We start from the raw sequence: 11,585 nt of genomic DNA, 5'->3' as shown, positions 1-11,585 counted from the left end.
GTCTGGATTAAGTCTGGTCCAGCTTTACCCTTCATTTGGAAGTCCATCAGATCCACACATGATACCTTTGCCTCATTTAGAGGCAACCATTAAAACTTCCTGCTGAAATCAAGCCACTTCCTCAAAAGAGGTAAAAAAAAAATAAAAAAAATATATATAAAAATAGACAGTGTGGAAATCATTAATCTGTTATTGGAATGTAAATATTGAATGAGGCAGAGGAGGTCCTGTTCATACCAGGATGGGATCAACTGTGGAAATACGGCGTGAAGCCTCGTGCTGCCAGAGATTTGTACTACAGTGTCACCTTGTGGCTGCAGCACATATATTCAACTAGCTTCCAACACAGGCAACGGTGGGTTTGTGACATGTGTGTCTGCAGACAGTTTCTTCATCTACAAGAAAAATGGCAGCTGATTTTACCAAGTGGGTCACATATACAGGGAGGACCACCACCTGCTGGGGTGTTAAAATTGTGTTTTAAAGCGAGTCATCCTTTTCCGGCCACACTCTGGCACATATGGCTGCCTATCCCTGCTCTAAAATATCCTCAGGGCAGCGTGCCACAAAGAGAAAAGGCCCCAGTGCTGGAACCTCAACAGCAGCCAGCACTGGGGAAGTTCAGCTGTTTGTGGTCAGTGAAACATTTGCTGAAGAAGAGGAAAAATAATCTGAGAGACAGGAATCTAAATCTCGTTTAAGGAGGAAACAAGACACTGATATTATTAACTACTTATTTCTTTAAAGTGTACAAGTAAGTAAACGCTACACACAGTAGAGTACCTCAATGCATTTATTCATGTAGATGTGATCAAAAAGCCCTGCTGAAGTTCAAACCGAGCATCAGAATGAGGAAGAAAGATGATTTCAGCGACTTTGAGCTTGGCATCTTTGTTGGGAGCCAGTTGGGCTGCTTTCAGAAACCGCTGATCTTCTAGGATTTTCCCCAACACAATCATCTTTAGGTTTCACGGAGAATGCAGTCATAATATCAGTATTGACCAAAGTCTCACAGGAATGTTTTTCAGCACTGTGTCGAATCTGTGCCATATAGAACTAAAGCAGTTCTAAAGGCAAAAAAGGGGGTCCAAGCAATCTAAGGTGGCCGGCGAGTGCATCGTCCTCATGTGTAGCACACCAACTTTGAATGCTGCACTTCAGGGTTTAGGTTCACTGGAGGGGTGTGGGTGTTAAAATTGGGACACTATTGCAACAGTGTTTTTGAGAGCTAACATCGGTCTATTGTGAAATGTGTGAGAGGTCAGGTGATCATGTGTTTGCATAGTGCCAAAGGCCTGTGTCCAAATCGGAGCGCACACATTTTCTCAGGGGCAAGTTTTACTGCTAATCTAAATATATTTAAATACACACATAATTAAATTTTTTTTTTTTTTTTAAATCAGAATGCAAGGACTCAAACTATTTAATGAAAAGCATTTTTACACCATTTTATTACTTTTGTCCAACTTATTTTTCACACTGAACTGTATTTCTTCAGTTCCTGTAATTACATTCAAAGCCTAAATACATTTTTTTTTTTTTTAAATCCGGTTTTATTGGTGCATTTTTAACATTTTACCATTTTTTGGTGCTGAAAGTTTGTATTTATTTACTTACCGCTGTCTCATTTTGATGTTAGCATTTTTAAGCTTACATTTTTTGCATTATTAAATTTTCTAGAGGAAGCACTAGAAATGTGCGCATGAAAAATGCTATAAAAATACAGCTGAGTTGAGCTTCAATATCGACCGCTCCAGGATCAATACGTCTTGTGAGAGTTCACGTCGTGGAGCATCTAGCCTAGTAAGTTTGATCTTACTTTTTACCCCTAACACGCATGAAAACCCCCACCCCCTTCAAAAAAAGAAAAACATGGCTTACAGTACATTCAGTGTCTCTTTATTTTTCTGCAGCCAGAAAAATAGAAAAAGTAAAAGAAAACAAAAAAAAAAACAAAACAACATTCATACTGCTGAAGTGTAGTTTCTCATGCTTGCACATTTACAGTACATGTTGATCCGTTACAAAGTTTCTCTGACCTACACATATTGCCACAATGTATTTACAAAAATAACATGAAACCTGCAGTCTCTCTTCAAACACGTCAGTGTTCATAAAAATAAAGCTTTCTGTGACACATTTCCCCAAAACGATCCTATTTACACTCAAAGATGGAGATGAGTCCTGTCGAGCTACAGCTGAGATAACCAGACTGATTTGAAGATTCAAAACTACTGAAAATAAATGGGAAGGAGGGGAGAAAAAGGGCCTTTTCAAATATTTAAAAAGGCTTTTTCCCGAACCAGGTGTTACCATTATAAAAACCCATACTTAACTCTTATTGATCACTCGTGACTTAAAGCACTCCTGGCTGACAGAAGCGTGCATCCTCCCTCTGAGCACTGCGTAACAGCGCCAGCATGATTTAGGATTTTCTTTCAAGAATAAGATTTAACAGAACTTCTTGACGCTTCTGGCACAGTTTTAAATTTATGCCGCCCCCAAACCAACCAAGTTAATGCACACCTTTGAAGAAGCAGGTACAATTTGCACTCTGCTTCGATATTACACATTCATACTCATCATTGCACCCATTTTACAACATACATTTCTGTGGAGAGAAGAAAATAAAGGCACAAATAAATATTGGGCATTGAGTAGGTCTGTATTGGCACTGGCAATTAATGGCGTCAAGTGGCCACATTGCAGGTGACGTGTGGTTTTGCTACCAGTTAACGCTCGCCTTCCTACATGACTTAAACTTGTGATGACAGCAGCATGATTGTAACTACACAACCCGAAACGCTGAATCCCAAACCCACCAGAACCCGTGTTGACGTTTCCAAACTTTCCCCAGAAAGAGACCGTAATGGAGTTTCTGTGTTAACAAGAATCAGCCACAACATAAGAACCACCGTCCCAATACTGTTGGCAGGTCTCCGTCACACCACCAAACCTGCTGTAGTGTATTGAGAATGGAGACAGGACCCTTGGGTGTCCTGTTCTATCTGGTATCATACAATGAGGGCAAACCCCTGGTGGATCAGATCATACCTGTGCTCCCCAGGGATGACTGATTAGATTGGGATCTGGGAAGTTTGGAAGCAGTTTACTGAAGTGTTCCTGAGAATTTAGAGTCTTCTAATTTAGAGTCTAATCAGTCTTGTTTTAGCAGAATCATCAAGCAAGGAATGTTATGTACCTCATAAATGTCGGAACCCAAAACACAATTAGAACACATTGGACTCAATATTTACTCCGCCCATCAGTGGTTTTAATGTTGCAGCTGATCAGTGTCTACACCCTTAACATATGCATATCTGATCAGTGTTAAAAAACAAAACAAAACAAAAAAGCAAAGAAGAAATTCAGGAGAGAAAGAAAAGAAAATCCAATCTTCAGTGCAGAAGTCCACTTCACTCAGCAGTCTAGCTCTTTGGGTTCCAAGCCTTTATTAGTGCATTGGTTTCAGGGGTATCTGGGACCTTCAGCCTGGCTCCACTCAGCCTTACACTCCCTACCTTAATGTTTCAATTTAATTACTCCCACCACATCTCCACTTAAGCTGATACATCCACATCTTATTCAGTCGCGTTCTCCTCCTTACAGGTATCTGGGGAGCAGAAGAAAGAAGGGAGAAGGGGGGGGAGCACAAGTTATGAATTAACAGGGAAAGGAAATATAAATATTGCAGTAGAGACAGGAGCAGAGTTTAAACTTTAATCCTTATATTCTTTTTGATTTTTGGAATTAGGCTCGACACCAATGACTGGAATTTTAACAACCATTTCTGTGTAACTGCAGTTACACACCAAGGTCAATAAAAGCAGGTGTGTGAGCACAAGTCTGCCTGCTGTTACAACATCCCGCCAACTGAACTTCCTGTTTTATCAAAACAACATTTTTTATTCTCCTTAAAACTCTCCACAACTGCCCCGCTAGACTTTGTTTAGACTCAGGAAGAACCCGAAACGGCTTGAGAGACGTCAATAAGAGCTGGGTTAAAAAACAGAATTCATGAGGTGACAAAGGCCTGTGTGCTGCATTTTCTTTCAAGTACTTTGCACCATCTCTTATCTGATGGGGTTATAATCTGAACAAACCACACACAAAAAATTAAATAATAACTGTGCAAGCATGTTAGTTTCTTTCAAGCACATCAATACTAAATGTAGAGCTTGCTGCAGGCCAAACAAGCCAAACATCAGCAAAGCAGAGCATACATAGTTCATTAAAGTGTCTGGAGGGAGCAAACATTTGGACCGCAGTGGAAAGCCCTTTGCAAAACTGAAGTACCGCAAGTGTACGATGGATTCCAGTGCGATACTAACGTGGACTCATCCTTGTTAACAGAGGTTCCCCTTATCCTACTTACACATTATTCCTTGTTTCTAAACAAAAGCCACTGTATACTGAAAACCACCAAACTCTCATTTACTTTTAATTTTACTCAAGAACCGGCTGCAAGTTTTTTCATCTATGCATTCTGTCCAAACACAAAAATCCACACAACACTGCTGCACAATGCTGCAGCCAGCAGGACAAACAGGACACCGGACAAATGGCCACCATGCCTCTTCATAGCCAGCTACAGGTGATAGCCAGCTGCAAGCCAAACAGGCATGTTTCCTACCTCTGGCAGGGTTAGAGGGCAGGTGGGGAGAGAGAGCTCAAGGTCCAGGGCAGAGGGGGAGTTGACGCTAGCAATGCTGAGCATCTATACCTGCAGGACTGAGCACCAGCGCCTGAAGGATGTCTGACAGGGAAACGATGCCCTCGATACTGGAGCGCTCATCCACCACCACCAACCGATGCACCTGGAGCAATAATGCACAGTTACAGGTGAGCTGGAAATCAGCAGTGGGGCTACGCCTGAGGAACTGAATCCAGCGTCTCTGTGTCTTACTTCAGCTTTGACTATTCTGTCCACAATGGTCTCCATCGTTTCCATTTTATGGCACTTCATAACTCCTTCGAAGTACTGAGAGCGATGTTTCAGAGCCTGGGTCACTGAAATGTCCAGATTGTTGTACGTCTTCTCAGCAGCCAAGTTCTACACACAACAACACAATCAACAAACAACCAAACAACAGTATGCCCCAAGTATTTGATAAAGCAAAAAATGCGGTATGTTTAAACTTACAATCACATCAAACTTGGAGTAAATATCCACAACTTTGCCTGTAAGAAAAGGAACAAAAAATAAATAAATCAAATCAGTATAAAGTTGATTAGGTTGCGTTGATAAAAAGGTACACGATGCCAGTATTGAAGTTTGTGGTCTCACCGGAGTCATCCACCACAGGCAAAGCAGACACTCGCCGCTCCACAAAGATGTTGAGTGCTTTGATGATGGGTGTGTCTGGGTGGATGAAAGCAATGTCGTGGTATGTCCCGATGCCCAGCTCGCCAAGAGTCTGTTTCATAAAAGCTGGCTTTGGCATCTCACACATCTGAGGCACACAAACACTCGTAGTGAAGAGACAGGAAGACGTCAAAACAATTCATCCAATTTCTTCCTTTTAAAAAAGTTGACCACTAGGGGGAGCCAATTAAGTGAAAGTGAGAGAAGACTAGAGAAAGCACCTTGAAGGTCCCCAGCCTGCATAATCTTAATCAGTTTGTGCCCTGTATTGCTCTATATGTTGTTCTGATTTTTTCATGCTTAAAACAAATTTAAAAAAAGAAAAAAAAAAGGTTTGTTTCTTATTGAATCATGTATGTAGTTTAAAAGCCCATCTAAAGTTCATAATACACATTTGTACCTATATAAATTTTAAAAAAAATCAATAAACCACGTTGATCTTATGCATGCTAATGCAAGCTGATGGGTTGGACTCACAAAGAGCTGGAGGAACTTGAGGATCCTCTTGTGTGTGAGAATATAAAGTGCATTCCCTGTAACGGGGTCGATGACAGGCAGCCGGTGAATTTTGTTTTTGATGAGAGTGTAGACGGCGTCAAATAGGCTGCAAGCACAGCAGACGTTAGTTGCAAAAAAAATAATAAAAATCCTCTCACTCACAAATACGTAACGAGACATTACACATTTTATTCCTTCTGAAAACATACCTTGCATCTGGTGATATGTTCACCAGAGGTTTGAATGTTGCTTGAAGGTAAACCTCTGCAAGGCAGGAAACAAAACAATGGTGGCTTACAATCACTTCTACACAGACAATATATGCATCCATATATTTAAAAGAAAAAACAAACAAGAATTTAATTATTTGCTCAGTGTTTTTCATACAGTCAAATGAAAAAACACCTTTCACAGGATTTTATGCAATACACCCCATAATTCACCAGCTTGTGGAACCGCCTTTAGCCTTAACAACTTGAAGTAATTATTTTCTCTATGGCTTTATCAGTCTCTCACATTGTTGGGGAGGAATTTTGGAGCACTTTCTTTTTATAACGTCGGTTTGAGTTAATTGACGTTTGTGGGTACTCGTAGCTCTTTTAACTGCCACAGCACTTCAATAAGGATGAGGGCTGGACTTTGAATCATTGCAACACCTTTATTCTTGCACTTTTTCAGACATTCTGTTGCAGATTTGCAGCTGTGTTTGGGAACACTTCCTGTTGCATGACCCAGCTTTAGCTTCATGCGTGACTTCTGGCAACCCTTCCAAACAAGTAATAAATGTTCAGTCATTTTCTAATTGTACCGTGATGAACTTTAACATGCTACTCGAGGCTCGCAGAGTTCTCAAAAACCCGAGTCTGAGTGCCTGGTTTTTGGCAGTTTCTCTGAGCACTGTGCAGTCTGACCTTGGGGACATTTTGCCAATGGGCCAGTGTAGCACTGTTTTAACACACACCTGAATGCTCCAGACCAGTAAAAGCAAATCTGCTTTTACAGAGGTGATCAAAATTACTGATCATCAATTAATAAAGAGCATTTCATTATCAGCACCCAGCTGCTACTCTTAATTCCTGTGTACACAGTAAGGGTGTACTTAGTTTTTCCACATGACTGCACAGAGTCCTGTGAAAACCTTTGCATTCACATGACTGTATGTTATTCTTTCTAGTGGAAAGTTTGACATCATTTGTCTTATCCATTAAGGAATCATTTGGTCTAACGGGGTTTCATTTTTATTATCAGCGTGTCATTGGATACAAACAAGTACAAATAGTTTTGGGTCAGGTGGAATTTTCTCATGTATCACACTGACTTTTCTTTTTTAATCCTTTCTACACTCCCAAACAGACAAACAGCATTCCTTCAGCCTCATTCCAAGTCAGGTATTTATTCATTTTCACACTTTTCTTTTTTTGGTAAAAATGAAAGAAACCCTTACAATATCCATGCACCACAGGAGAACAAGCACTTACCTCTCCACGTCTCGAGCTTATGTTCCTCTAGTTCATAAATTTGCACCTGAAAGAGAACCAAAAGAAAACTGTACGTCTTGGTGGAACGAGGGGTAAATCTCACACGCCTTAGCTGTGACCTGCACCTACCATCGGTGACTTATAGTATCTGTGTAGTATGATGATGAAATCTGTGATTGTCAGCATTCCTGCAATGAAAACAGGCATTAAAAAAAAAAAATCACATTGAAATAATGAATAACAACACAGAGCCAAGCCTGCGTGCAGCTGGGTAGAGACAGCGCTTATAAGGGCGTGGTCTAAACAGCACACCACAGCTTTATTCTCACACTGACTCTGCATTCATTATTCATCACAAGTCGTTTCAATAAAGCACAGCAAATCCAATTCACCTCTGCTCTGCCTTTTGACACCACTGTAGTGACAGAAGTTTACAGAGATGTTTTTCTCATTTTCTTTTTCTCATCTAAATTCTTAATACAGGATTTCTTCTGCATTTTATAGCTTATTATACAACTCTATTACAAGAACTTAAACTCTTGAACTTATACTCACACGGTAAAATGTGTAAAAGTCGAATACAGACCACAATTGACTGCATCTTTGATGGGGAAGCTTTTTAAATGTCAAAAGAAAAAAAAAAAAACCCCAAATAAAAATAGCAGGTCCTTCAATAAACTGTATTTTATTTAGTGAACAATAAGAAAGGGGTATTTGTCAAGTTTCTTACCCACAAAGCTTTGCTTCTCTGTGTCCCATAGTGGAGCAGCCCGCACACCGTTGGCTACCAGGGCAAAAAAGGCTTTCTTAACCTGCCAAAGAAACGTTGAATTGATTGCAGGTGGTGACTGTTCTGTTTATTATTCTGTGAACTCTTAGGAGTTAACGCCTATCATAAACCGATACACCTTTACCGGCTATTTTATTAGTTACACCTTCATAGTACTGGGTTGGATCTGCTGGAAACATTGCCCAGTAATTTTGTCAGCTGCACATCTACGATGTAAATCTCCTGTTCCACCACATCTCAAAGGTGCTCGGCTTGACTGAAATATGGTGACTGTAGAGGCTACTTGAATGCAGTGAACATGTTTCTTGAACAATCAAGTTCAAGATACAAGTTTTGAGATGATTTGAGTTTTGTGACATGATGCTGGAAGCAGGTAATAGAAGATGGTACACTGTGGTCATAAAGATGACCATAAAGATGGACATGGTCAGCAATAATAATCAGGTACTCTGTGTTGTTTAAGCACTCAATTGTTACTGAGGGGCTTAAAGTGTGCCAAGAAAATGTCTCCAGACCATTACACCACAGCAGCCTGAACTTCATCTTGTTTACGCCACACTTTGATACTAGAATTGTAATTTTGCAGCAGAAAATAAGGCTCATCAGACCAGACAACATTTTTCCCATCATCTACTGTCCAGTTTTTGGTGATCCCACACAAATTTTAGCCTCTGTTCTTATCCAACAGGCACCTGGTGTGGCATTCTGCTTCAAGGTTCAACCCGTGGTGCTCAGAGATGCTTTTCTTACATTTTACGTAGCGAGTGGTTATTTTTGTTACCTTCTCTATCAGCTTAAAGCAGTCTGCCCATTTTCCTCTGACCTGACATGAATAAGTCATTTTGACCCAGAGAACTGCTTCTCATTGGATATTTTATTTTTTTCCAGACCAGTCTCTCTAAACTCTAGAGACGGTTGTGTGGGAAAATTCCAGGAGATCAGCTTCTGAAATACTCAGACCAGTTCATCTGTCACCAACCACCATGTCACCTTCAGAGTCATTAGAGTCATCCGTCTTCCCCTTTCTGATGCATAACTTCAACAGGTCACCTTGATCATGTCTATATACCTAAACGCACTGAGATGCTGGCATATGATTGAGTGATTAGATATTTGCATTAATAGTTGAACAGGTGTACCTAATGAAGTGTATAGGTTTTCTTTTAGGTCTTGTAGTGTTTTTTGTCAAAACCACAACATTTTAATACGACATGAAGAGCTATCCAAGTATTTCACAGACTAGATTAGATACATGAAAATTAATCCTGAATTGCAGTCTTATTGTCATGTTAAGTAGAACAGTACTCAAAATCTCTTGTGTAGTGTACCTCTCAATGACATTAGTTTTCCTTGGTTTTAGATAAGGATTATTAACCCATTGCCTTAGTGCATTTAGTAGTTAAAGATCTACGCATCAAAGACTTTCGAGGATTAGTGTTTAACAGCTTTATGACAGTTTGATCAGCCACTTCACAGAAACTGCTGAGAGGTAAAATACTTCAGCTTAGTTTATTGAACATTAACTTAGCCTGAGTGCCTGCTTCGGTTTTTAAACCAAACAACAACAACAACAACAACAACAACAACAAGTCATAACAGCTTTGTCTGCAGTCAAAAGGACAGAGCATATTATTGTGCTTACTTGGAGTGCTGTGTCAAACACAACCAACTTGGAGCTTGTGGGGACGATGTCATAGCACTTGTGGGATTTCATAAAGCGCATGTAAATATCACTCTCGGGTTCAGCAGCTGCGAAACAAAACAAAAAAATAAATAAAACCAGTGTGAAAACACTTCCAGACCAGTGTCATTCTATCAAAAAAGCAAAGCAAGCTGTGCTCGTTTAGTAAAATCTAAAAATTGGCATCATTTAAAACATAGTAAAGTGAAAGCAATCTCTCCTTTCATCTCAAAACAACATTCTGTCATAAAGCTGCTCACGTGCCAGTTTACATCCATCCTTTACATTAGCGCCATCCTGTGGCCACAATTGTCTCTGGAAACAGGCGCAACTCCGCTTACATCTGGTTTCACTGAAAACCGTTGCGTCTAGATTTCATAGTTATTTCGTGTCCTGTTAAAAATGGACTGAGCTTGTCAAGCTCGGAGACCAACAGCTGCTTCTAGTTGTCTGCACTTGCACATTGTGGATAAATCTCAGGCAAGCTGGCTCTGCATAGGGTGCTGTATTTTGTGTAGAAACAGAGCTAGCAACCCCAAGTAAACGGTTTCTCTGATTCATCAGCGTAATACAAGTTTTCTCTTACTAACCAACAGGGTCAACATGTGTAATCTAGAGGAGGTCAAAGTGTTATGTAAAATAGTCTTTAATAACTCATTTAGCACCTTATGAAAGAAAGTCCTGATAATGGAGACCAAACGTCAGCTCTTACAATGTCTGGTTTTACAAAGCAAAGAGAAGTGGTGCAGATACCACCACCACCTTCAGTATAATATCAGTTTGGGGGGGGAACCAAATAAAGTTTAACCAGATATTTTGCTAAGACATCACCTTCATTTAAAAAAAATATATATATATATTTAATGTACTCTGCAACAGACTGCTGACCTGTTCAGAGTGCATCCTTTATTTTGTCCTACGTCACTTGGGAGAGTCTTCAGACTCTGAACTCAATACCAGGAGGCATGTCTGTGTTTCTGAACCAGTTATTTCAAGATTTGTGGTCCTACAGTACAGCTACATTACAAACATGTGATTCTACAGACTATAAGTTACTTTGTGTTCAAATTAATCTACAGTATTTAAAATATCCATATAACACTCACGGGGAACTTTTTCTGCAGAACAATTTTTTTTTTAATTTTTAATCACAATTTGCCAGTGATATGATTTTATTTGTAATGAAGTGCTTTCATTGGGTTTTAGAGCTAACGGTTTTAAAACCTCCTCCAGCACTGTCAGCTAATAGTAAATATTTAGAAGATAACTACAGAAGTAATATTTTAATTTCCGTACAGAGGAAGGGGGAAATCTCACAGGGAGTATAAAACGAGAGCTTGGAAACAACACCACACACACACTAACCATTACGGGACTGAACCACTTACAGCCACTTTAGTGCTCCATCTTAGAGATAATTACGCTTTAAACATAGAAGTACACAAACAGTGGGAAAACATGGACAGGAAAGTACTGCAGGAGATAACATCCTTGCAACATGTTGCCGTGACAGAAAATTCACAGATAGGTTCAAGTAAAAGCTCATAAGTGATTTAATGCATCGTGTAAAATCGTGGAAATTATTTCAGTTGCTTAAGGTCAATTTAAATGTCTTTATTTTATTTTAAGTTGGTTTAGGAGCTTTCATTAACATTTCGATAAATATTCGTTTTATATTTCAAGGAGATGACATAGTTAGCACACCAATTAAAACCCTCCCTTACATGCTGTGAAGAGTGTGTGTGTGTGTGTGTGTGTGTGTGTGTGTGTGTG

General features: G+C 39.8%; 1 protein-coding gene across 5 annotated transcripts in view; it reads right to left on the bottom strand.

The window, feature by feature from the left end:
- Positions 1-2,021: 2,021 nt before the first annotated feature.
- Positions 2,022-11,585, bottom strand: part of LOC102195254 (5'-AMP-activated protein kinase subunit gamma-2-like) — a 25,403-nt gene continuing 15,839 nt past the window's right edge. For 4 of the 5 annotated variants that reach the window (XM_005721357.1, XM_013912191.1, XM_013912199.1 and 1 more), the window contains 11 exons: positions 9,774-9,880; positions 8,072-8,153; positions 7,471-7,529; positions 7,342-7,387; positions 6,073-6,127; positions 5,843-5,969; positions 5,288-5,453; positions 5,144-5,181; positions 4,907-5,053; positions 4,724-4,817; positions 2,022-3,613 (listed from right to left, as the gene is read on the bottom strand). In XM_005721357.1, the coding sequence (XP_005721414.1) occupies positions 3,582-3,613; positions 4,724-4,817; positions 4,907-5,053; positions 5,144-5,181; positions 5,288-5,453; positions 5,843-5,969; positions 6,073-6,127; positions 7,342-7,387; positions 7,471-7,529; positions 8,072-8,153; positions 9,774-9,880 (953 nt within the window). In that variant the 3' untranslated portion in view covers positions 2,022-3,581. Of the gene's footprint in view, positions 3,614-4,633; positions 4,818-4,906; positions 5,054-5,143; positions 5,182-5,287; positions 5,454-5,842; positions 5,970-6,072; positions 6,128-7,341; positions 7,388-7,470; positions 7,530-8,071; positions 8,154-9,773; positions 9,881-11,585 lie in introns of all 5 variants that reach the window. The other variant, XR_001290438.1, reaches the window with a different exon arrangement.

Source organism: Pundamilia nyererei, unplaced genomic scaffold (genome assembly GCF_000239375.1).
Source record: "Pundamilia nyererei isolate P.nyererei 1_Seehausen unplaced genomic scaffold, PunNye1.0 scaffold00004, whole genome shotgun sequence".
Lineage (NCBI taxonomy): Eukaryota > Metazoa > Chordata > Actinopteri > Cichliformes > Cichlidae > Pundamilia > Pundamilia nyererei.
Note: the sequence above shows the minus strand (reverse complement) of the source record. Positions and strands in the feature narration are given on the sequence as shown.